This window comes from Nymphalis io, chromosome 16 (genome assembly GCF_905147045.1).
Source record: "Nymphalis io chromosome 16, ilAglIoxx1.1, whole genome shotgun sequence".
Taxonomy (NCBI): Eukaryota; Metazoa; Arthropoda; class Insecta; order Lepidoptera; family Nymphalidae; genus Nymphalis; species Nymphalis io.
In genome coordinates, this window is record NC_065903.1 from 1,073,662 (window position 1) to 1,100,163 (window position 26,502).

The 26,502-nt window shown below is 30.9% G+C and overlaps 1 protein-coding gene across 1 annotated transcript in view; it reads left to right on the plus strand.

Moving 5' to 3' along the window:
- Positions 1-2,330, plus strand: part of LOC126774482 (protein embryonic gonad-like) — a 122,575-nt gene extending 120,245 nt beyond the window's left edge. The window contains exon 3 of the mRNA XM_050496045.1: positions 294-2,330. Coding sequence (XP_050352002.1) covers positions 294-1,217 — 924 coding nt within the window. The 3' untranslated portion in view covers positions 1,218-2,330. The remainder of the gene's footprint in view (positions 1-293) is intronic.
- Positions 2,331-26,502: the final 24,172 nt, after the last annotated feature.

Sequence of the window (26,502 nt, forward strand, 5' to 3'; positions counted from 1 at the left end):
GTTGACCCAGATTTCAATACGCCGCGCAATGCTCTTTATGATGACTTTTTGAAAAATGTACTTTTTAATTCCGATCAGAGATGGTCTCGTTCGAACAAGCTTGCATGCGACTTTTTAACTGTAAGGCCTATAAATTGCTATTTTTTATGCGAGAGCCACGGAAGCCTGTCGATATTTTACACTAAATTAATGCAGCCGAGTTTATTAAATCGGTGTTGTCATTTCTTTCTTACTAAATCGGATGCCCTTCTTTAATTTTCCTTTATTAATATTGTAATTCTCTCTTGTTACAGTCGTTCTTCGGGCGGACGTACAATAACCTGTCCTCGATTTCTGAATGCAAGAACAATGGCGAATGTGTCATCAATAAGAAAAACAGGACGGCTTGCAAGGCATGCAGGCTACGGAAATGTTTGCTAGTCGGCATGTCCAAATCAGGCTCAAGATACGGGAGAAGATCAAACTGGTTTAAAATACACTGCCTTTTACAAGAACAACAACAACAACATATGCAACAAATGCAAACAAGCAAATCGCCACCCACATTCAATACTTCAATTAGTCCATCTTTTTTACCGAGTAACCTTTTACCAGCAGCGGCTCTAGCGGAATATTATAAAAACTCAGAGAAAAATGCTTATACCGAAGAAGTAACGAGACAAAGCGTTTCTCCATCTGATTCTGGCGCATCATCAGCCGATCCAGAGGATGATAATAGCTCTAGGAGTACTAGCGGCTTAAGCATTTTTAGACCAGCATCCTCACCTAGCAGTGAAAAAGATGTACGATTACACGCAATTAGACATCAAAATAAAGACGTTAGAAGAAAAAGGCCACCCACCATAATGCCATCAGCATTTGGCAATATTACAGCTTCGCCAAGTTATACCCCAAGGAATGGTCCATTTTTACCAACACCAATGCAAAACATGAGACCTATACCACCTGGACTAGCTTGGCCAAATCGTAATGGAGGAGATTTGCTGTTACATTCGCCTGCGGTTGCAGGCGTTGCAATCGAACAAGACCAGCCTATAGATCTATCAATAAAGTCAACTGCTGTACTATTTAGAAGTCCGAAAAACGAAGAAGTCAGTGATTCAGAACCAGAACTCAGCATCGATCTAAATGATGACAACGGCAAGGATATCATGAAAAATCCTCTAGACCTTAGTCTTGTTTCGAAAAGAGTAGAAGAAGTTCCCATGACTGGTTAAAAGAATTCATAAACTAGTATTAAATACGTGAATCTTCACAGCCATGTATCTCGCATTGCTATTTATATGTAAATACGTAAATTTGGTTATTATTCCTAATTAGATAAGCTTCATTTCTATTTCTTTGAAATACTCCGCCGTACAGTATTTAAGTGATTCATACATTTCTTCTTTTTATTTTACCTGATCTTGCTACCATAATGTTGAAGTTGTTTTTATATTTAGTTATGTAGATAGTAGATAATTATATTATTTGAACGGAGTTGTAATTGCGAGTGATAAAAGAATGTGTCATAATTAAAAGTGAAAAATCGATGTCTATCTTGATAGTACATATTTTATACGAATCCGTCCATTTAAGCTGATGTATACATAAATATTTTATGTATAACTTTATAAGATAATCATTAATATATAAACCAGTATGTAATGTTTCACGTGTTTATAAATTTTTACATCAGAGTAGTTCAGAAAATACAATGAAATCAAATTATAGTGTAATAAATATCTCATAAGTATTATTTGATAGCATAATTACTCGCTGACATTCCTTTTAGAAAAATATAATATATTTGTGCCAGTTTTCTAAACAATGCCAGTTTTAAGTATATTACCATTTTAGTTTAATTTAGTGGGATTACGGCCAGTCGATTATGAAGCTCAAAATTTAAATGTACAAATAGATAAGAAAACAATTGTATGATATTAGATGATTTGCTGAAACAGAAATTATCTAAGTATTTATTTTAGTTAGGCCAGTTAATTGAGTCATTTTAGTGTAAGGTATAATAATTTCTATTTTATAATTTATAGATAGTTCATTTTGTGTTTGTCCCGTGTTATGTATTTCGTTGTTTGTTTGTAGATTTATACAATTGTACATTTATCTCTACTCTATTTCCTGATAATGCTTTGAAATAAGCGTTGTCGTTTGAACCGTAATTTGTTTTCCCTTCCTCGTTTTGTTTAAACTCAATTACTTAATATTAATGTTGCGATTTGTTGATTTCATATCGTTTCAATGGCCATTTAGCATAGACGTCATTAATGTTTTTAAATGTATTTTTATGCCATACGTCGAATTTCATATGATAATTTTGATGAAGGATTTTTTTTTTTGTTTCTATGACAATTAGAAAGTAGTTCAAATTAAGTTACATTATGAATGTGAATTCCTATGAACTTTGAAATATGTATATAAGTTATGTAGTTATTTGTTATCAGTGTGATACAATATTTTTATCGACGTGTTTATATTTTTTTACGTTTATAAAATCTTAATATATTTGAAAGAATAAATTGTGAGTGCCTTTAAATGTATGTTTTATTTTTGTCTTCTTAAAATAGTTTTTTTTTTTTAAATATTTCAATGCTTCGATTCGTTATTGCAATTTTCATCATTTTCAACCCGTCATATCTCACGTCAACATGTCATATGTCATACCATGTTTTTATCAAAAGAAATATTAGTACAAATAAAACAAAGTATATATAATTACATATGTCACACAGAATTAATAAAACACACTTCAATTCTTGTAACCTTAAACAAAATGGTATTTATATTGAAGCAAATTTTTAATGTCAACAAAACACAATACGTTTCTGAGAAAGTAAAACTCACCGATGATTATGTGAAGGACAACAACACGTACAAATAGAAAATACTATTTACATATTCATACGAGACTACTAAGTTGAGCATTTCTTAAAGCATCTACATTGTTCTGCATAAACTAATACAAATTTCATAACAAGCAATTGTGAACCTTGTTGTAATGATTGATAGGCTAATACCGTGTACAGATTTCTCTCAAAGGGTACATACACATTGATTTACATTTTTAAATTATTCAGTTTGGCTACTGTAAACTACTGTAATATTTTTGGGATACAAAAACAAATACAGACCCTAATTGTAAGTCAGGTTTGTTGAAACGAACAGTAGGTGTTTGTTTGAATTTAGGATTCTTCACAGTAGTGTTAGAAATTGAATATTAAGTAGAATAGTTAGGAAAACTTAATGAAATTAAAATATAAATTATATAATATAATTTTTCCCTTGGTGTGTTAACAAAATTTATTATAATATTTAAGATATAATTTGTTCCTCTTCTTGTTATAGCTTCTTATATTTGTTACAGTTATTATCTAAATAGTAAAACATACAAGAGTGATCTTAACATACACTATGTCGCAATGCGTGTTATATATTATACATAATTATATATGAAATAAAAAATTTGTATACCTTTTGAAATGACTTGAACCAAAATCAATATTTTGGTCTAAAAAAGACATTTATCATTCCAATTTCAATTTAATAAAAAAAAAAAATTTACCCTTTATTAAATTTGTTTCAAATTTAATTTAAACTATTACTTAAATACGCGGTTGCATATATAGATAATGCTATTGTCATTAAATTATAGTTATGATTGAATTAAACCATTATGATCAAAGGCACCGGCAAAATCGACTGCTCTCGTTAGTTAGTGCATAACTGTATTTATACTAATAAGGCGAGCACAATAAACCTTTAACAGATTTAATTGATATTATTAACTCTTTCCGTTCTCAATCCAACACCTTAAATACCCAATACGAATAAATAAAAATCACCTTTAAATCAAACGCTATAAGTCGCTGCAAAATCGTCGTCATCAGTAATATTTCTTTTGACAAGATTTTTGTCACTCAATTCACGCGAACTCATGCCGCTGTGCGAAGTAACAAATCATCATTTTTTCGGAATGCCCGGCGGTCAGTCATTCCCCCATATAGCCGGCCGTTTGCTGGCGAAAAGAAATGTTGCTCGTTAGTGCGCATAATGGCCGCTTTGCATTATTGAGTGGCGAACATACGTGGAGAAAAGTGCTATTGAAATACCATCTCGTACGATCCAGGTGACCAATGGATTATCGAAGCAGTTACGCATTTCTAAATACTGGATAAGGTATTAAGAAAACGTCAAGTTAGCACGTGATTATGCCTTAACTACCGGAGATAGGGCGTAGATAAGGTATTTTTAAATAACGCCCCGCTGAGCATAGACGATAAGAAACACATCTACCCTGTCAATGATTCTTAGAAATAAATAAAATATGGCTGACATTATTCAAAAGTTGTATAGAACAAATATTACAACCAGTCCTGTTAAAATCTTCGACTAACTCGATACGCAATAAATATCCTCAGTCATTTTATTTCAGGCTCAACGTTTATTTTTAAAAATATTTGAAAACGTCGATCGAATGCAATTTGCGTTTAAATAAAAATATTAAGTATCGCTTATCGAATTTCTCGCGCGATGATATCATCCAAGAGGTTCAGCTCAGACCGATTTTAACGAGGAAATATATCGCCTTAATTGAGATTACACCTCGTATAGGCGTCCAAAAAGTTATGTCATTATAACCCTACATGGTTCTGATTTATTAAGACGCCTGCCAAATAGTTATTTCGAAATTGGAGCGGATGCTTATGGTATTTTTGTTCTACTCGAAGTATTCGGTCTTAATGAAGTAATCATCTTGTTTACTGTTGAAAATATATAAACTTGAAGACCAATTATTAAGAAAATAAAATTTGTTTTTATAATTTAAATTCTGAAGTCTGCACCAATCAGTACTGAAGCAACATGATGAAATTAGTTCCAAAACCTTCTCAAAATTGGATCAGGTCTTAATTCCATTAATTATACATTTGATATAAATTTATAGGGGGAAAATGAAGTATCTACAGATAACATAATAATATTACTACTGTAAATAGATTAAAAAAGTTAATATATTAATAATTATAACTTGCTATATTATTCTTTTCGTTTTCTTTTTCATAATGATTTCTTAATTGCGATAATTAAATAGGCTTAGGAGTATTTATTTATGTTACAAATAAATCTAAAGGAGCTCTACTTAATGGGTATAAATTTAGTTTGTGTCGTTTTCTTTCAAGCGGCCATGGCTATAACATTTTTCATTTCAACGAGGATCTGTCACCAGCTGTCACTTAGCTACTGTCAGTTGCGTGGTCACACAAACGGACGTTCGACTTTTTCTTTGATGGTATCCAATAATCTTAATCGATTATCGGATATATATAAATATATATTAATTTAAATTTCAGAATAATTGTTATCAATAAAATCGATTTTCTTACTCGAATTAAATTCAATTACAACTATAAAATTAGGAGGATTGAGTATTATTAATGCATCTTTCATTAATCGTTCTTGTGATGAATGCTATCGTTGTAGATAAATAAATCTCTAATGATACAATGAAATTTACTTTAAAATAAAGTGATTTAAAAAAAATAGACATTATTATTTGCGAGATTTAATAATTTTGCTAATTGTTAAAAATAAGTTCAATTAAGTAGTTTCTTCAATTATTATCTGCTAATTAAATACCAAACTATAAATATAGAATTTCTAACAAGCCAAGGAAAATCAGCTTTATATTTCAAGATCAAGATATGCTAGATATTCTTCCAGAAATAGTAAAGAAGAAAAACTTGACGACGTTAGCTCAACAAACATTTTACGTTTTTCCAGGATGCCTTACAATTAAAACTTACATTTCTAAGATGAGATCTAAATGTTTGCGAACATTGTATCTCCTTTGATCTAGAAGACTACCGAATGGATTGGATCATTAATATCACTTATACAGGTTGCACAAAAAAATATTCTACCTATTTAACTGCGCTTCAAGGAACACTTTTTCAAGTGCTAAGTGCATCTCATTGATTGTTAATGTTGGTTAATTGATACTATTAATGATTTCTATTTCTTACAATCAGTTAATAATTGTATATATTTTATGTATAGCCTTTTCTGTGGTTAGATCTGCTTGTATTTTTTCAACAATGATTATCTCAGTTTTGAAATGGTTAAAACAATTACATATAATTGAAATTATTTACCTCGTAATGCTTTTTTTAAATTGATGTAATTTTTCCATTAAAAAGACTATGGCAAATGGTTTCTTTCAAAAGTTAAAAAAGAGTTCGTATGGATTTTTACTTTTTAATTAATAGGCAAGAAATGATGTATTCGCAAGTTATGTACAAAATAACACAACGAAGGTTACCCCTGTACGTACTGTACGTTGTGATACTTGCAGATTTTTTACAATAAATATTTTTGTCTTCATATTCATAGCGCGTACTTCTTAACAATGGAATCATTTTAACCCTTTCAGAGAATGTTCTTTTTTAGAGGTTGAGTGACATGTTTTTATATCACCTAATTATTAAGTTTTGTATTTTCCTTGCAAACCTTAGTTCCCTTAATTAAGATATTTGGGTTTATTTTAATTAATCTCTTAAAAACAAGCTTAAATTACGAATATGACAGAATCCATATAATAATTTACAAGAATTTTTTTTATAAATATATTTTTTTTGAGGATGATTAAAATAAATCTAACCTGATTTTATGCTAAATAAATAAAAAAAAATAAAAATTTAAATAATCTCAGACACAAAAAACCTTTAAAAGTAAAAAATTAAACATTGAGTTTGTTTGGCTTTTTACTTTATAATAAGTATCTAGGAATATTACAATAATTGTTATTGTCGGATTGTAATTTCAAATTAATCGGACCTGTGCAAGTTCTTCAAACGACTGAACATATTTTCATAATTTATAGTTAAAAACCATATCAATCACATCAGGTTTCAAACGAAAAAAACTGTTTTAAAAATGTTTTGTGAGCTACGATAGACACACAGACACACACAGATATACACGTTAATCTTTTACCCCTTTTTACGTCGACGTAAAACAGTAAATATACAAATATTAAACGAAATCAGATGTGTATAATGAATTTAAACGGTTATAAAGAAACATTATATTTTATTGTATAAGATATGTAATGTATCTTGTAATGTCTCTGTGTCTTGTGATGTAATGTATCTCATATAACATTATTCGTTAATCATTGTTTAATTCTGATCAAAACAATTACATTCGTATCACGTAAAGCCTTGAATGTCATATAAAATACTTAAAGAACAGCTACCAATATTCTAAATGACACTTTATAATGTAATGTTATGTGATTCGATCGTTTTAAATTAAAACTGGTATCGGTCAAGAACGTATTGTAAAGGATTATTCATTTATCATGTTGTTAATACTTTTTCTGTGCTTTTTTATACGAAAATATTATATTAAGCTATTCCCGGTTTCGCACGGGTAGATAAGGAAAAATTAATTTGGATTGAATTTGTGTAAAAACCCTTTTTAGTGAGCGTTTCGGTTTCAAGCTTAGAAGATCTGGTAAGGAGTGGTATTTCGCTTATATATATAATATGTAATAATTTAAATTAAGGTTTAAATATTAGGTAATAAAATATGCATCGATATTAACAAATCGATGTATGATAAGTGACAAAAGTGTTAAACATATTTCTTGGTTGAATCCAAATTGCGGTTCTCTAGGCGAAACTCTTTGCTTTTCCTTATACAGTCATTTCATTCTTCACTTGTGTAATTTAAAAATAACCTATTCATAATTTTATTATGATGAAATAGATATAAAGATGTCTATTCATAATTGTTGCAATATTTAAAGCGTAAGAGTCAAATCAATAGTTATTGAAGGAACTATTTACAATTAAAGAAAACTAATAAACTAATATTAATTAAAATAAATGAATTAAAATATATAATATTTTTATTATAATAATAATATATAGAAACGAAGCATATAGTATTCGCTACACGCATATAAAAGGGGATAGAGAACTCGCGTCACGTTATACGAGCCGTTATATCCCTAGGGCGCCTAAAGATGCTTCTCAAACGAATTGATTCTGTGACAAATATTAACCATCTCTTACATTAGCAATGCGCCACTTGGAACTAAATTGTTATTTGTCATGTGCATATAACTCTGGTTCACTTAATCTTCAAACGAGAACACTATAATACTAAGTTTTGCTATTTGCGGTAAAATATGAAGATAGTGTGGTACTTACCCAGACGAGCTCAATGCCTTACCACTTAGTAAAATTGCCTTGCTCGTAGAACCTCTAAAAAGTTTTATATCCCATAATATAATATTATCATAACCTGCCTGCCGGCCTGCCTCGTTGGTCTAGATTCTCCATAGATAGAAAATTCTCAGTAGCATCCCGGAGTCTGGAAGTTGGATGTGTGTTCACTCCCATGCCTCGGAAATCACTTAAAGCCGTTGGTCCTGCGCCTGAACTCTTTCCAGTCGTGTCGGATTGCCGTCCCATCAGATTATGAGATTGAGGGAAGAGAGAGTGCACCTGTGTTTGCACACACACTTGTGCACTATAATATCTCCTACGTAGTTAACTAATCTTTCTAGAGTCGAAATCGGTCTGGAGGACATTATTATCATAATAACCAACAACTAGTTTTATATAAACCATATCGTTTGCGAAACACCGTTAAATTATACAATTGTTTTAAATTAATATTCATAATGACATAAAATTTTTATTATATTCAAATTTTAAACAAGGTCGAATTCGAATAAGATATTAATGCCATATTATAATATAAACAGTAGTCCACTTTGACCCGGATATGAAATAGCACGTAGCTATTATAAATATATAAAGTATGTCATGGAATGCCCACCGCTGGCAGAGGCATAACATGCGAGTATGTTTAAGTTGCTAGAAAACATAGAAGCTTTTATTTGTCAAAGATAGGGTTCCTTACAATGTTTATCACAGTCGAGAACGTTATATATGTTTGTTATAGGGGGTAAACGGGCAGGAGGCTCATTTGATAGAAAGTGACTATCGTCCATGGACACCTGCAATATCAGGGATTGCAGGTGAATTGTAGGACTTAATGTGTGAAAGTATAAAAACAAAGTAGTAAACACAAAAATTAATTGTTTTATTATACCACTTATTTCTAACTCCACGTTTTACATATCAGAAACTGGTGGTAAATAATAATAAATTAGTAATAAATAATGAATAAAAAAAAACATTATTCCAAATTTAAATCAACAATCAATTTATTCCAAGCCCTAAGTTGGGATTAGTACACACGAACACTATCTTCAATCTCCAAGTCATCAAATCTGCTTTCCCGTTTGTAAACAAAAAGTCCAGTAATAAACATAACTTCATCATATATTATTCAAAGGTCAAACTTTAAAACATGCTCCGGGGGGTCCTTTATTTGTTTCCAATATCATTCAAATGTAGCGACACTGGCTTAATAAAATATATACGGTGTTTGATCACACATTATAATCGCATTAGGCAAATGTCACAATAATTATAATCGTTAAAAAACTTATTACGAAAAAATGAAGATGAAATATAGCAATAATAATAAAAGTTTAATAATATTCAATTTTGAAATATGTATTGTCAAAACATTTGATAGATTTTTTTTTTATTTCTGATATATTTTTATTTATTTATTTATAAAGTACATGAAAAATATGTTTAACAGTAATGGAAATTACAGACTTCATACGCTCGGACATATATTATATATCGAAGCCTGCGACATGTATGTATGTATGACGGGAATATTAGGCACCCTATTTTCTGTTCTGTACCACTGACAATGTCTGTGCGAAATTTCGTCATGAGCGTATAAGTACTAATTTTGATTAGTTAAGACGTAAAGCCGTAACAAACAAACTCACATACGCATATATTAGAGTAGTAAAGATAACATAATCAAAATCAGAAAGTAAATACATATATCTATGAAGTAAGTTAAAACTAATAATAATTTAATCAAGTTCTCTTTTTGGGATTCACCGTAAAGTAATCGATGACTTTTACTTCTAAAAGCATAATATGAAATATATGTAAGAAATTTTGAAAGACTGTTGGGTACACTGTTTAAAAAAATAATCGTTACATTTTATTTGTGAGTTCATCTTGCATACAGCAACTTTTGGTACAATTTTTTTTTTTTTTTTATATTCGCCGGGAGGGCAAATGACTCTACTCCACCTGATGGTAAGTGGTAGTAGAGTCCAAACGCGACGACGGCCAGTACAGACGGGAAAAACGTTCTGTACTAGCCGCCTTCGCCTTGACGGCCCGCAAGATGCCTCTTCACGCCTCGTTTGAAAGAACCCGGTTAAATTTTCACTAATAACATAATTTCATTGGAGTTTAAAATATATCTAGCATTCCTTGTCACCATTCCACGCGGCCATAATTTGTACAGAAACTCTTTAAACTTTTACTGTTTGTATATATTTAAAACTTTTATTGTATACTAATTGTCATATAATAAAATCAATTGTTTATATATTCTATAAACATTGTATTAACACTTGTACAAAAAGTATATCAAGAGTTTAAAAATATATTAATTAATGAAAATGTTGAAATATTATATATATGTAATATTATATAAAGCGATATCGTATTATATATGGACTTTATGCGGAGACATCCTTGTATACTATATAAATAAAAAATAAAAAACATTCTTTTCCCTTATAAACGTCTCGAAAAATTATTTTCAAACATTATTGGCCAATAACAAAAACAAAAAATAACAAAATTCGATAAAAAACAACCAATCGAAGTACAGACAAATCGTTTATCCGCATCTTTGTATATTTTGCATATTTTATGCATTATACACCCGAATATCTTTTATAAATGACCACGGGCTGATCGAGATCTCATCATGAATCAATGCCTGGATAAGAGTGAGTCTACACGAAAACAATGCGTTGCTGAAGATTGATGCTTTTCTGTATAATGTGTATAATTTTTTATTGATGAAGTGAAGTGGTATGTGGAACCACCGGCACCGATTGCGCCCGAATAACCTATAAAATACCAGTGGTAACCACGTAGTAGTATTAAAAAAATACCTTTTTTATATTTATTTTAAATTTAAAAAAAATATAAAAAAGGTAAGTTAAATTTAAAAAGTGAAGTTAATATTAAAGAAAAAATAGAATCAAAAAGTATCTGACTTCTGTATTTTAGTTTAATTTGCTTAGCCTTACCGTTTTGGTGGACAATAACTTTAAATGTATGAGTTTGAGCGATTCATTCACATATAAATAAGATTTCTTGACACTAATAATTTGTCAAAAGGTTATTTTATTATAAAAAAAACAACTCGTTTGATTTTTACGCGCGACTTAACGCGTTAGCGATAATTTATTAATAACTTAAAAGCAATGCAACAATTATATTATGCAATAAAAGAAACGTGTCCAAACTTCAATATATTGAATGATAGTCTTGTTTAAAAATGATAAGACGTTTTATTTTAATATTTAACGACTTATTTTGTTGGTCACCGGTTATTTTAATGACGATGCTGGATTCAGTGGTCAGTAATATAATCAACTCGACTAATCTTGATACTTAAGTTATGATATAAATAAGTTTTGTTTAAAAAGAAAAGAAGTAAATTAACATCCCATAAATACGGGGGATATTTACTGGGCTAAGGTTTTCCATTGAGGAGAAGGTTTAGAGCTTATTGCACCATGCTGCTCCAATACATGTGGCAGACTTCTAGTGAAATAATATACATGTAAGTTGAGTTGAAGCAGATGATTTTTGTATGAAAAGCGTGTTGTATGATCACCTGATGGAAAGTGACTAACACCGCCAACACCGAGTAGGTGTCCATGACACCTACTACACCAGAGGGCTGGCATAATTGCCAGCCTATATGTATATAGCCTATATGTCATCGGCCTTTAATGAATGAGTAGGCTCTTTTCTTGAAGCTTCTAATAATTAATATCGGTTAACAGAAATTAAGCACTTGAAAAATTATAAGCTACCTTAATGGTTACTACGTATGTCGGTGAATATTACAAGAAATTTTATAGTGTACGTAAGCACAGATAGATTTTATAGATATTGATAGATAGTCGGGTAAGTAGAAAGTTATTGGGTTTCTCTGTCAAGACATTTGGTAATTAAAATATTATTATTAATTAAGTGAAATATTAATTAATTATACACCTAAACCATATTCTTTTTTATTTAATATCGAACAACGAACAAAGGTTACAATATTGCAACATAATAACACATAAGGTCAGCTAAACAAGATTAATTGCACTTTTAATTACAGGTAATTACAGCGTGCTTGTTATTAATTTTGTATCAACTGATTGACCAAAAAATAACATTAATTATATTTTCTAATCATTAATAAATAACATAATGATAACAATAAATAAATACATTCTTATAGAGCAAAAACATCAAGAGGAGCTTAAAATTATAATATGACAATGAAATGAAATTGAAATTTATTGTACTTAGTAATAAATTTAATTGAAATCAATTAAATGTTAATTTGAACTATATTATGTATGAATCAACCCATTTATTAATTAAAAACTGTTGAAAATTCGGTAGTTTTTGAGTTTATCGCGCTCTGACAGACAGACGACACGAGATAGAGAGGCGGCGTTGGCATTTTGTTTTATTATATATAGTGATGAATATTCAAACTAATAAATCATAAGACAATTTTCTTTTGTGTCCATTAGTTACGATTTCCAATTTGTACTAACTATCACGTTGAATACATTTTCGTATAAGTTTTCCTTATACAAAGCGTATTTTACTGTCAAGTTCAAAAGACCTAACAAATCATTCTATCATCGGTTTGTTTGTTATAAACATTTGATTTGTGAGAAATTTATAAAAACGACGACCTTATTTTTATAATCTTTCAGTAACTAACAAAAATATTAGTACAATATCCTAATAAAATTAAATAGTAAATAGCGAATTGTCAATTACACGGTACTGGTGACATTCGATTTCTTTATAAAACAAATATCATTTTTTCTGTTCCCTGGAAAAACATTTATGCGTTTCCCCCACCGTGGACTGTTCACGCTAAAAAGCGGTACACACTGCGTCTCTTCGAGGGGCGTTACAACATACATATCGCTTACGCATACTACATGTATACTGATATATGAATAGACAATTTTTTTGTAATGGCAAACTAAAAGAAACAATATACATTAAAACTTATATCAGAGGATGCAATGCGTTTCGGAGAAGGTTTTAGTTTTCATTATTATCATATGAGCAGTTGCGCTTCAGAGTTGTACCCGCTTTAAATTTAGAATATTAGAATTTTAGGTTTTTCAAAACAATTCGTCCTATGAAGGCCAATCTCAAAGCTTAGACAGCTGTGTATGAGTTATTTTAGTGCATAAGTATGAGTACAACAAAGACATTCTTGTACTCCAAAAGAACTACACTACCAGAGAAAGATCAGGCCATTAATAATGGTTTTAAGTGATTTCTGAAGCACGGGTATAAAAGGCTTTAAACAAAAGCAATTTCTGAGTACTTTTTAGACGAACAAAGACATTGTTTGTCTACTTAATAACTATTAATGGCCCGATCTCGGATTTAAGCCCATGATATTTGCAGACATTTATATATTATAAAAGGCTTCAAATTTCGTGGGCCAACTAACTTATACATTATATAAGTTAGTCACTATGCCAAGGAGCCTGGTGGGTAATACATATCAATTAAATATTTAAAATAAATGAAGAAATAAAAATAAGAACAAAGTAGCTTTATACGGTTTCAAAGAAAAAAGAATTCGTAAAAGTATGCACTGCTACTACGAGGAAGCTTGAAGCTTATTCCATAACATTTCAAAACTGAGGATGGATACGTAACAAATATTTATTAATTACAATTGGAAAGCAGACTGGAAAATAGACAACCTGAAGGGACGTGGTTACTACCGCCTATAAATAGCCACTGTAAGAATTATTAACATCCCTTTCATCGCCAATACGCCACCAACCTTGGTAACAAAGAAGTCAAGTCCCTTGTACCTATAGTTACACTGGCTCATTCGCTTTTAAACTAGAACACAAAAATACTAAGTCTGCTTGACAATTAGACTATGTGATCAGTGGGTGGTACCTCCCAGACGGGCTTGCACAAAACCATTACAAAAATCCTATCTATAAAATACAATTAAAGGTGACATTTAAAACAAAGTCAGATAATAATCTCTAGCTCATCACAAAAGCATTATACACACGAAAAACCCCATATATCCAACCAGCAACCTGTTTGAAATCGCGGAAGTATAGACCGTAGCATAACGATTAATTATAATACGCGACACAGATTAGTTTGATAGCAGATAAGACATAACATTTAAATGTTATTGTCGTTCAACTGTAATAATAAAGTTTATCTTTTACATATGGAAAGAGCATCAGTGTACAGACTTGATGGTTGGATGGTTTATTTAAATGAACCGTAAAATACATAAGGCATCTCGCTTAAAATTCACTTTAGTTTATCTTAAATGTCAGTATGAAGAGTTCTGAATTAATTCAATTAAAATGAATTCGTTGTTGTTATAACAATGTAAGATTTAGTATGAATTCGTAAGAAGTTATGGCAAGAAATATACGTGGATAAATAAATGGTTTTCGATGTCGCCAGTCGTAACAAAATACATGAACAAACGAGTTTTTTTTATAATGAAATTTTAAAAATGCCTAATGGAATGGTGAAAATCAAAATATACTATATACGATTATTATAATTATTATTTTTTAATCTAAATTTTACAAGATTATATGAAAGGTAAAGCTAAACTTGACAAGAACCAGCAAGAAACTCAATAGATATTCTTTTCCACCAATTAAATCACTTGGTGGCTATCTATGGCCGCTTTTGTGCAAAGCCCGCATAGATACCCATTATATATTCCACCTCCACACATCAATACTTAGTACTATTGTGTTTCGATTTAAAGGGTAAATAAGCACAAGAGACATAACATCTTAGTCACCAAGGTTGGTGGCGCATTGACAATGTAAAAAGTCCTTTATATTTCATACAGCGCGTCTAGGCGTTAATGATCTCTTAACATCAGGCAGCCTAGACAAAAAAAAATTACAATAAAAAAGACCTGTGTTAATAAATATAAATATAATACCTAACTCTCAAGCATTAGCATCTTAATACTCTTTAGGTTTATCTTAAGACGCCTCATTAGTTAAATGTAGCTCAATGGTATATAGGGTGCAGTGCTAGCAATATAAAAGCCTCAGGTTTGATCGTAACCCGTCGACAACGTCGTACCCACTATTTATACTAGTTTTTACGCTTAATTGAAAATTACAGATTAAAACCGACAAGCAATTTATATACTTAATTAAATGTTTATATCATTAAACACTTAGAGGCTAAACGTGTTAGGCATAATACGAAGAATCGAAACTTATAAATTGACTTCTTTTTATCTATGACAAGCCAATCACAGCCATCTATGCTCAATAAAGGCAGCTAATTACAATACTGTCGACACTCTCATATCTTCATTACCTTAAGTTGACTGATGACTGTACTTTGATGTGCCGTTGGAATTGGTCCGGATTGTCCTTAGAACAGGGATTAAAATGAAAATGGTATAATTGCATCAATAAACTCGTAAAAACATTGCATTCTCAGTACCATCCTCCGAAGTTCGAGATTCACGCGCTTTAAGTTAACTACCATTACGATTTTATTTTAATTGAAAAAATTGGTTATTCGAATTGGGCCACCTGAGGGTAAGTGATGAAAACTGCCCATAAATATTAGCACTGTAATAAATATTACCATACCTTACATCGTCAATTCACCAGCCTTATGAACTATACCACGTATTACATCTTGGCGGTAGAATATCTTATGAGTGGGTGGTGCCTACTCAGACGAGCTTACGCAAAGCCCTACCACCAAGTAAGGGGAGAAAGTTGTATGTAATAAATGTCCAGCTGTCAGGTAATGTCATCCTCTTAAGAACATTTTTGGAGCTGTCACCATACTGCTCTAATGCGGGTTGATGTATCAATATGTAACAGAATTTCGATAACATAATATGCAGGCCACCAAATTTGATGGGCTTGCCGTTTAGCTTAACCTATATAATAATATATATATATAAAATTTTCATAAGTGCCCACATAAAATCAGAAAACTCGTTTCGATTTTTAAATTAAGCAAAAATACGGAAAGGCCTGTCATCATTTTTGAACTCACATACTAAGAGAAAGAGACATCATTATAAATATATTTATACAAAATATCGTTTTGATGTGTTCGTTGTCAGGATTGCTTTCGATAGGAACGCGATTCTTTTATGAACTAAAAACTTCTTCCCAACTTCGATACCATTTCTTTATATTGATCTGAGGTATTGCTTATAGGAAGGGCGCATTGTATAGACTAATGCGCTATGCCATTTACTCTACACCGCAATGATTCGTGGGAAAAGCTTACTGTGTTAGAATAATATTACGCTATTTCTTGGAAGTATTGATATAAATCAATATGAAAGTTGATTATATTTATTTTCTTTAAGGACCTTTAGAGTATAAAGCTAGTCTATTTATATAATATACAATAAGAAAAATATTATTAAACCATTTACAGAAGTTACCGCAAAACAGTAGTACTTGGTATTGTTGTGTTCCGGTTGGAAGGGTGAGTGAGCCAGTGTAATTACAAGCACAAGAGACATAGCATTTTAGTTCCCAAGGTTGGTGGCGCATTGGTGATGTAAGCGATGGTTAACATTTCTTACAATGCCAATGTCTATGGGCGTTGGTGACCACTTACCATCAGTTGGTCCGTAATAATAAACAAAATAATAATAATAATACAACACATAATTCCTTACAATATTTCCTTCCATACAATTTATTTATTTGAATTATAATAGCACTAGCATAGCTCATTTAAACTCCCGTTGCATTTGTGGATTGGTTCGTTAAATATACATCCTACCCACTATTTGCTCGTCCGCCTTCCTATTCTATGAAAAAAAAAGTCAATTTCTTAATTTTTTTCGTATATATTTTTATTATTTACAAATTGTTTATCATTATCAATCACCTCTCTGGTAAAGCAATGCATATGCAATAATATATTTATTAGGAAAAAGACGTATTAAAGGAAGAACCGTTTTTTTTATTTACAAAGTTTACTCGTATTCACCCGCGACTTCGCTCCCATGACAGGGGGAGAGGGGCAGGTATTAGGTAGAAAAAAGTAGCCTATGCCTATGTTTGAAACTCAAACTTGCTTTAAACCACATTTTATCAAAATCGGTTCAGCGGTTTAGCCTTGAAAGCATAATAAACAGACTGTATTCTCATTTACAATATTAGTATATATTACGATAACGATTGATCGAAAATTTCTTAAAAAATACATTATAGAAATTTTCAAATAGTTTGCTATAAGATATAATAACGAAGACTAATAAGCTGAAAATGCAAAGACATAGCTGCAGATGGACTATATGTATTGACTGCGAGAGTATCATGTCGCAGAAGTAGGCCGCGTACTTATGGCCTATACAACCTAATCATAAGAGATACTTTGAAATTAAAACACTTTTATCAATACATAGATATTGTTGTGTACCGGAAAGGCGAGTGAACCAATGTCGTTATATTCACAAGACATGACATCTTAGTTCCCAAGGTTGGTAACGCGTTGGTGATGTAAGTAATCGATAATATTTCTTACGGCACCAATGTCTATGGACGGTGGTGATCACTTCATATCAAATGACTCATCTGCCCATCCGCCACATACAATGCAGGTTGTTCCGAACCGGAATAATCTTCTAATTATTTTGTTATCAGATTTTATACTTAAAATTTAACTATCAATTTTCGTTTCAATTTAAAAGACAACACAATATTTACAAACAAGTTTTTTTAGCTATTTTTTGGGAATGAGTTTGAATACTTTCTTCATTCATAATAGAGGAAATCGAATAGAATCGTTCATATTGGTTAGAAGCGCGATTAGTTGACGCGTGTGGGTACATGCGTCGAACTAATCTCTTGTCATCGATATGCGAAATGGCCGGTCGATGTTTTACGCGCTCTCATAAAAAAAAACTGTAATCTGTGTTCTCTGTGTGTTTTATTATCATATATAAGTGTGGACGAATCTACTTGGTTCCTTCAGCAAGTGATAACAAATGAAAGACGTGTAAATAGGAGGACCGAAGACACGTGCTGGACTCAGTCTGCGTACGCTAGTCGGTGCTGTTGAAGGTAAGTACTTCGTCTTAATTCCCTATTTTACATTACATATGTAATATACAAAAAATAATAATACCGAGTGCTAACGTAATACAATATTTCATTGTTAAATGGGGCCTACCTTTTATTATGGACAATGGTTCCGAGTTTATTTCACCACGAAGTTACACCACAACACAATTCCATGCAATATTTCCTTTCAAACAATTTATTTATTTGAATTATAAAGCTACTGCTGAGCTCATTTAAACTCCAGGTGCATTTGTGTGGATTTGTGGGTTGGTTCGTTAAATGAACATCATACCCACTATGTGATATCGTTTCGAAATAAAAAATAACATTATATGCATAATATAGAATACATGTTATTCTTTAATGCCTTTGACTTCCCAATGTAAAGCCAAAAGCGTATCTCCTAAATATCTAGAACTTCTTATACTATAGAATAATAAACCAGTTCATATAACAGCTAAATATTTTTTTATTAATATAAAGCTATTAACATTAACATCTTAAAACAAGAACATTTATTGAAATACGTCATTCATTTTAAATTGCACAAAATTGACATTGATTTATGAATATTTTATTCATTTATTTCAATAAGAAAGTGCATATATTATCTGTTATTCAATACGTAAACAAAACACTGGTTGTGGATATTTCTTAATACGATAAGTTGCCCTTTTTCGAGCGCCGCTCCTCCAGTCAGGGGTCACAAACATTTATCCGCCATTAATCTATGCGTCGTCATTTATCACACAATTATAATTTATTGTGTACGGATAAGTAATCGGCGATGCTTTCGTTATTACTTTAAATTAATTATCTGTGGTGAGAAAATATCTATTTTTACCCAATTACGGGCACAGTCAAAGAAGTAATGTGCTTACATTGTTTGTACGTCTATTGAGTCGAAATTTAGAACTTGAGTTTCCTACAATTACGATAAATTATTTGTCATTATATTATAAAATATATGACATCATTATAAAATCATTATATTATGATTTTAGTAGATAGTCGCAGTAGATATCATAGCACTATTTATACTTTTTTACAAAAACATATAATTTTTATTAATGTTTCACTTAAATATTCACAATATAATTATTGTATTTAATTAAAGTGACTACGGCTATTTTATGACCATTAAAATAAAATAAAGAAACGTTATATTAACTTAATTGAAAAATTAAAAAAAAAAACATCTCTAGAAAGAAATTTTAAAAATTAATAACGCTTATTTCACTCATAAAAAATTTAAATTCAATTTATTTTTACAGACGGCACGTAAAGACAGATTTGTTTTATGTATTTAAGTTTTTACATTGACATGTAAATTATGTATAATATTGTTGCCATAATCGCACACCCATATCATTATTGCTACATAATAAGAAATCTAGTAAAATCCACTCACATACGGACACAAAAATATATATGGAGTCACTACTATTGAAAAATCCTTAACATAATATTATATAATGTATAACTAATTCCTGCTTAGTAAATAAAGATTTATGAAAAATTATAGTTCACCGCGGAAGCTAAATAGTATGAAATAATGCTCGAAGATGCTTATTTATGGTGAAAATTTAATCACACTACGTGATAGACGACTTGTGACTTCAGGTTAAAGATCAATGAGTAAATGATCAATGGACAGGGAAATATCGCTTCTTAGCGCGTCTTGTGGTGTCTAGCTTCTATAACAATTGATTAACAACGATTACACTATTTATCGACTTACTAAATTGTAATAATATTTAAAAAATATATATTATAATCTATTTTATATATTCTAATTTTAAATTAATTATATTTTTTGTCTTTTAAAATAATTAAAAAAGAAATGAGAGCAAGTTAACAAGTGAAAGGTTGCGCGCATCTGACTTCGTGCACGTCGACTTAATTTTCACGATTCACCGTGAGCACGCAACACGGTAGCTGAACAGTTTCTATCACTATTAACAGGTATGAACATTGCTTTATTATTATGAATTTTTACTTTGTTAAGTTATAATATTTATTTGAACCAATTTTATAGAAAAAAAAACTGTTTTTCTTATGCGTTACTGTTTTCTAAATAATAATATAATTAGTAATAAGAACTTTATCTGAAATAAAAAAATTATAATTATTACATATTTAAATTAAGTAAAAATATGCCTAATAAGTAAGACTATTTTTTAATTTATTAAAGTTTGTCTTATGTTTGTTTCACTTATTCAAGATTTAAAGATACGTCAATCATTAAAGTATAGAAGTGCATTGATTGACTTGTATTAAAGTACAAAGAAAGATTTAATCATCATGATAATGTACGGTATTAAGTTAAATAATATTTAAATTACATTATAATGAAAAATATTCAAAATACTAACAAAGTGTCAAGGGAAATTTCAAGGCACAAGGGAAATAAAATATTAGTTCCCAAGGTTGGTGGCGCATTGGTGATGTAAGCGATGGTTAACATTTCTTACAATGCCAATGTCTAAAGGCGTTGAAGACCACTTACCATCAGGTGGCCCAAATGTTCGTCCACCTTCCTAATCTATAAAAAAAAATATATGATAAATAATATTATGTCCAAATAATGGAATGGATTATGGAATTAAATTAATCGAACAACAGCCTATAGATATCCCACTGTTGGGCTAATATTTCTTCCCCTGAGGAGAAAAAGCATATACCACCACGCTGTTCCAACGCGGATTGATGAATTGTGTCAAATTTTCATTCTAATCATGTAGTTTTCTTTACAAATACTTTTCTTTATAAATACTAATACAGCACAGAAAACTCAAAGGTGCTTGTTTGAGATTGAACCCACAATCATTCGTTAAGGCTCACGTGTTCTAACCACTAGAATTTCGGCTATAAATCTTTAATTAGCAACAAATTCAAGCAAGCAAGGATTCATTTTTTACCTATTAACATTATATCTCCAGCATATTATTTGTATAAATGTATAATATTATCTAAAGCGACGGTCGGCCAGCGTCTCGTCAACTAAGATCTTCTTATCTTTCGTCATTTTTTCCTTGCAAATCAAGCGAAATTGATGACCCACAGTCATCTGATATCACTAACAAGCAGTAGCTGATATGCACGTGAGATTTGCTTGATCACTCCCCAAGGATGTGCCTCGACGGCACCAGAAATATGAATGAAATTAGTTGATACAGTTTTGACGTTTTCTTAATCGTAATACAGTACATTTTGGCGTGTTCTATTTCATTACATTGGACCATTATCAGTACTGTACTGACATTATGAACTATGTTTTCGCATATTTTTGGGTGCGTTTTGCGGTCAGTGGTATTCTGCATGTCATTATATTACGCTTAATTTTAAATGTCGAATTAAAATGATGAATTATATATAATACGTAATAATGCCTATAATATGTAGTATTCCTTGGTATCTATATAGTACAGTACAGGAACAGCCTTTTAATGTCCCACTGCTGGGCAAAGGCCTCCTCTCCCTTTGTAGGCGAAGGTTTGGAGCTTATTCCACCACGTTGCTCCATTACACGTGTGGATGCATGCTGCATGAGTCTAATTTCAATGAAATTAGACACATGCAGGTTTCCTCACGACGTTTTCCTTCACCGTCAAGCACGAGATGAATTATAATCACAAATTAAGTATATAAAAATTCAGCGGTGCTTGGCCGGGCTAGAACCCACGATCATCGGTTAAGATTCACGCATTATAACCACTAGGCCATCTCGACTATTTGGTATCCGTTAATGGTAAAATAACTATGAACTATGGAACCAAGATAGTCCTTTGGTTAGAACAGATGAATTTTAATAGAACACTTCGATTTCAAATCCGGTCAAGTACCATTGTCATGCGTTTAATTTGTTTTTATAATTCTCATGTGAACAAAAACATTGCAATGGAACCTACATCAAAAATCTTACAAATGCGTATCCACCAATCCTCATTACAGTAGTGTGGTGGAATACAGATAATTTACAGAATTTGTAAAATATTATTCATTCATATACGTATATATTATTTTAATAATCACTACTAAAGAAATTTACCAAAATTTACTCGCAAATATGGTAATCATTTAATATTCATCATTGTATTTCAGGCTTAGTATTAAATACACTCATATCATTAGAAAACCAGTGCCCTTGGTTGGGATGTATGGAACCTATCCATTGGGCCATCTCAACTGTATCCGTGAGGTTATCTGTGCCCTCGTGTAGTTGCGTTGTGACGTTATTGTTGTCGCTAAAATTCGAATGCATCGAGTAGAGGATAAAACTTTCTAGAACTTAGGAAAATATCTGCAAGACTTCATGCTTACTTTCTAACTCTTTGAGAACAAGTAACTTTTATAGGTTATTTAAAAATAATGATATTTTTACTAAGTAGTAGGGACTTGAACAGGTTCGTCTGAGTAGTTATCTCCCAATCATTTCATATTCTATCTCCAAATAACAGTACTTAATATTATTGTGTTCCACTTTGAGGTGGGTGAGCCAGTGAAGCGACAGACACAAGAATGCAAATACATCTTAGTTCCCAATGTTTGTGTCGCATTGGCGATTTAAACGATGGTTAATATTTCTTGCAGTGCCAACTTCTCGCATTGCCAATGCCATGGTTGGTGGTCACCACAATCAGGTGGTTCATTTACCAGTCAGCCGATCTGTAAAAAAATAAAATATCACACTATATATATCTAAGAAACACAATAAAGCTATCGCTAAGCAGCGATCTCTTCAGACAATTGTAAGAATGGTGCGTAATAAATAAATAAATAAATTCATTATAATTTTATCATATATACACTTATTATTGATACATTTATAATAGTTAGTTATTATTTTTAAATAGATATTATAATGTATGAACAACAGACATATGACGCACGTACGTTTGTTGATATTTTAATGATTTTTGTTGTTAATTGATTCGAGTTTGTTAGAGAATTTTTTGTCTTTGTTTAAGTGTACTGTGTTTTTGTGCCTTAATTAAAATCAAGAAAAGAATAATTAATTTAATCTCGAAATTAGTGAAAATGTGATAAATTTAAATCGCACTGGACCAGCAGCATCCCGATTCGGACAAATTGTTTTAAACGCAGTGCGGTTCGTAAAAAGCAAATCATCTGGCAATTACTCGATTAATTGTTTAATTAATTGCACCCACTGTGTCGACATTATGTCCGCTTGAACGAGTTTCGTTCGAATGACAGTGATTTCAACTGCTACAGTTATAATGGTTTAAATTATAAGCAATTGCTGTTTTATATCAGGTATTTTAATAGCTAGTTGGTCAAAGAACGGAAGACAACGAATATGATGCCGTAATTTTTTAATATTTTTCCTTGAATCTTCGAAAAAAATGTTTTTAAATATTGCAGTTATATATTAGAATTGATCGACTTTCCCGATTAAATTTACAATTTAGTAGATTATATAAGAATATTATATCCTAAAATCATTAATATTACTTTGTAGGAAAGGTAATAACAATTCTGATATTAGAACTATTAATTATATCTTATATAGCAATTGCAATAGTAAAATAGTCAATTAGCAATAAGTTTTATTATTGAAAATCAAAGTAACAATTTTCATCGATACAGAAGTATAGTTGCCAAAAAATGGTTCATATAATATTATATACAATATGTAGTTACTATATTAGATGGACGGGTAGATGAGCCACCCGATGGTAAGTCATCACTGCCCATAGCAATTGGCGCCGTGAGCACTATTAACCATTTCTTACATCACTGGGTCATTGAGACCCTGGCCCTTCGGGCCAAAATTTAAAGACAGGGCAAGATAACGTGCCGGTGAGGAACAGCCCGGGTAGAGGGGGCAACCTCGAGACCCGCGCCCGTACTGGCTAGGCCAGTTAGGAAGGACCAGCTCTCTCTCATCAATGCGCCAACTTTGGGAATTTAGATGTTGTGTCTCACTCACCCTTCAAACCGAAACGCCGCAACACTAAATATTGCTTAGTGGTAAAAAATCTGACCAGTGGTATCTTCCCAGACGAGCACAAAACCCTACCACTTAAATATACAGCACATAATATTACACCATATATTATATTATAATATATATAAATACCATATATTATATATAATTCCAGTAAATCACGTTTTATTTTATAATATTAATGAAACAAAATAATTGTTTATTTATTTATTAAGGATCTCCAACAAAGTATAGACACTTACGAGTACATTACATCGTGGAATAATGTTTTGAAATATGTGTGCTCCTTCAATTAAAGGAGACCACAGCAAGCACATAAATAATGATTAAGCAGAAATAGAAAAATATATAAAATAAATGTTACATAGTGGTACTCAATAAAATAAAACATAGGAACTATAAAAAGGTAAAAAATAGTCAATGTAAGACAAAAATGTGCAAATGTGAGTTAAGTATAATATAAAAATAGTTATAAAATTTAAAATTAAAATAACGAATAATAATAAAACTTAAAAACAAAGAAACTATGTATTGAGAAACAATTTTTTGAGATATGTTAAGTTTGTGTTTCAGGCAGTAATAGCTTACTGTTGCACTGCCTTTGGAGTTAAAGTATGGGTTTATGGATATATATGAAGCAAAACATCGACATCGACACATGCAATATTTCTCACAATATTTTTCCTCTTCAAGCGAGAGATGAATTATAAACACAAATTAGGATGGCAACGATTGTTGTCTGGAATCAAATTTACGATCTTCGATGAATATCAACGTGTTCTATAGACTGGGCTACCACACACTTATATTCAATGATAATTGTTGGTTATTTCTTAATTATTATAATTTTGCAAGGGTAGAATTATATGTCGTTTAAAAACTACAAAACAAAACGTTAGTTTTTTTTGGCGAGTAACCTTATCAGGCGTACAACTCATCAAATTTTTTTCACAATGGGATCAATTGCTTAGGAAAGTATATTGGACTAATATGCACACATTAATTTTTATCAATATAGAAAAAAAATACAAGAGGATTTTTATTATTTGCTAATTCCCAATCGCCTGATAAAGGTGCTGTGTCTATATTCTAGCACTGTGTTTATATACTAAATAGATTTATTTATATATTAAGGACCATCAGTAGTCAGAGAGCATAAAATGCGTGACTCTTCAAGAGGGCCACAACATGTATTTTTAAGGTACAACATCACATAAAACATATTATAACATAGACAATAATTTTTTAATACTAAAATTTGCTAGCTACATTTCTATGAAAATGCATTAAAAAAAAATTAATAACATTGGAAATAAAGCAATAACATTTTATAATTAACGATTGCCCTAATTTCATTAATCATATAACAAAATAATTTAAACCAAAAAAATAGTAATTAATTAAAAAAATATTAAAAATAACCTTAAAAACATTATTTTATTAATTTCTTAATATAACATGTTAACAATATATATATATAATTAACTATCAATATAATTAATACTCATTAACTTTCGTTAATATTATATTAAAACTAATAATTTAAGAATATGAAAGATCCTTAAAGTAATTTTTCGTACGAAATCCCACACCATTGGAGTCAATAAAGAAATGGGGTTAATTTTTTTACATTTTTCGCTTAATTTCTCCAAATGTCAATGTTTAAGTTCGCAATATTTCTTCGAAATGAAGCAGTATTGATGATTGACAGCGACGTTAACGTCAGCTCATAATTGTTATAATAAATACGAGAACGAACATACGATCGCTCAAACTCATCTATTATCATTAAGTACAATGCACCCAAGTTCAACGTAAAAAATAAAGATTAATCAAATCAAGCAATTTCGCAACTGAAGATAAAGCGCAAATTGCCGTGCAAAGATTTGGCAGGATCGATAGTTGTAAATGCGCATGAGCGGAACTGACTTTCTTGAGCTATAAAAGTTTATGGGAATCAAACCCGCCGCCCAGCGGGCTTGAGCTTGTTTTGTTGTACAAAAAACTGGAGCATACAGCGCTCATGAAAATTTATTGTTTCTCAAGAAACTCTCTGTCGGCGTTTGCGATTTACGAAATTTTTGCTCGCAATTTGTCGGGTCCCGATTCATGGATATAAAAGGGCAACGCATTTACTGTAACGGTAGTTTAAGTGTTATATTAAAAATATATTTTAAAATAAATGAAGAATACAATCTTATAAATATGAGTTATACAATTTTTTAACACATTG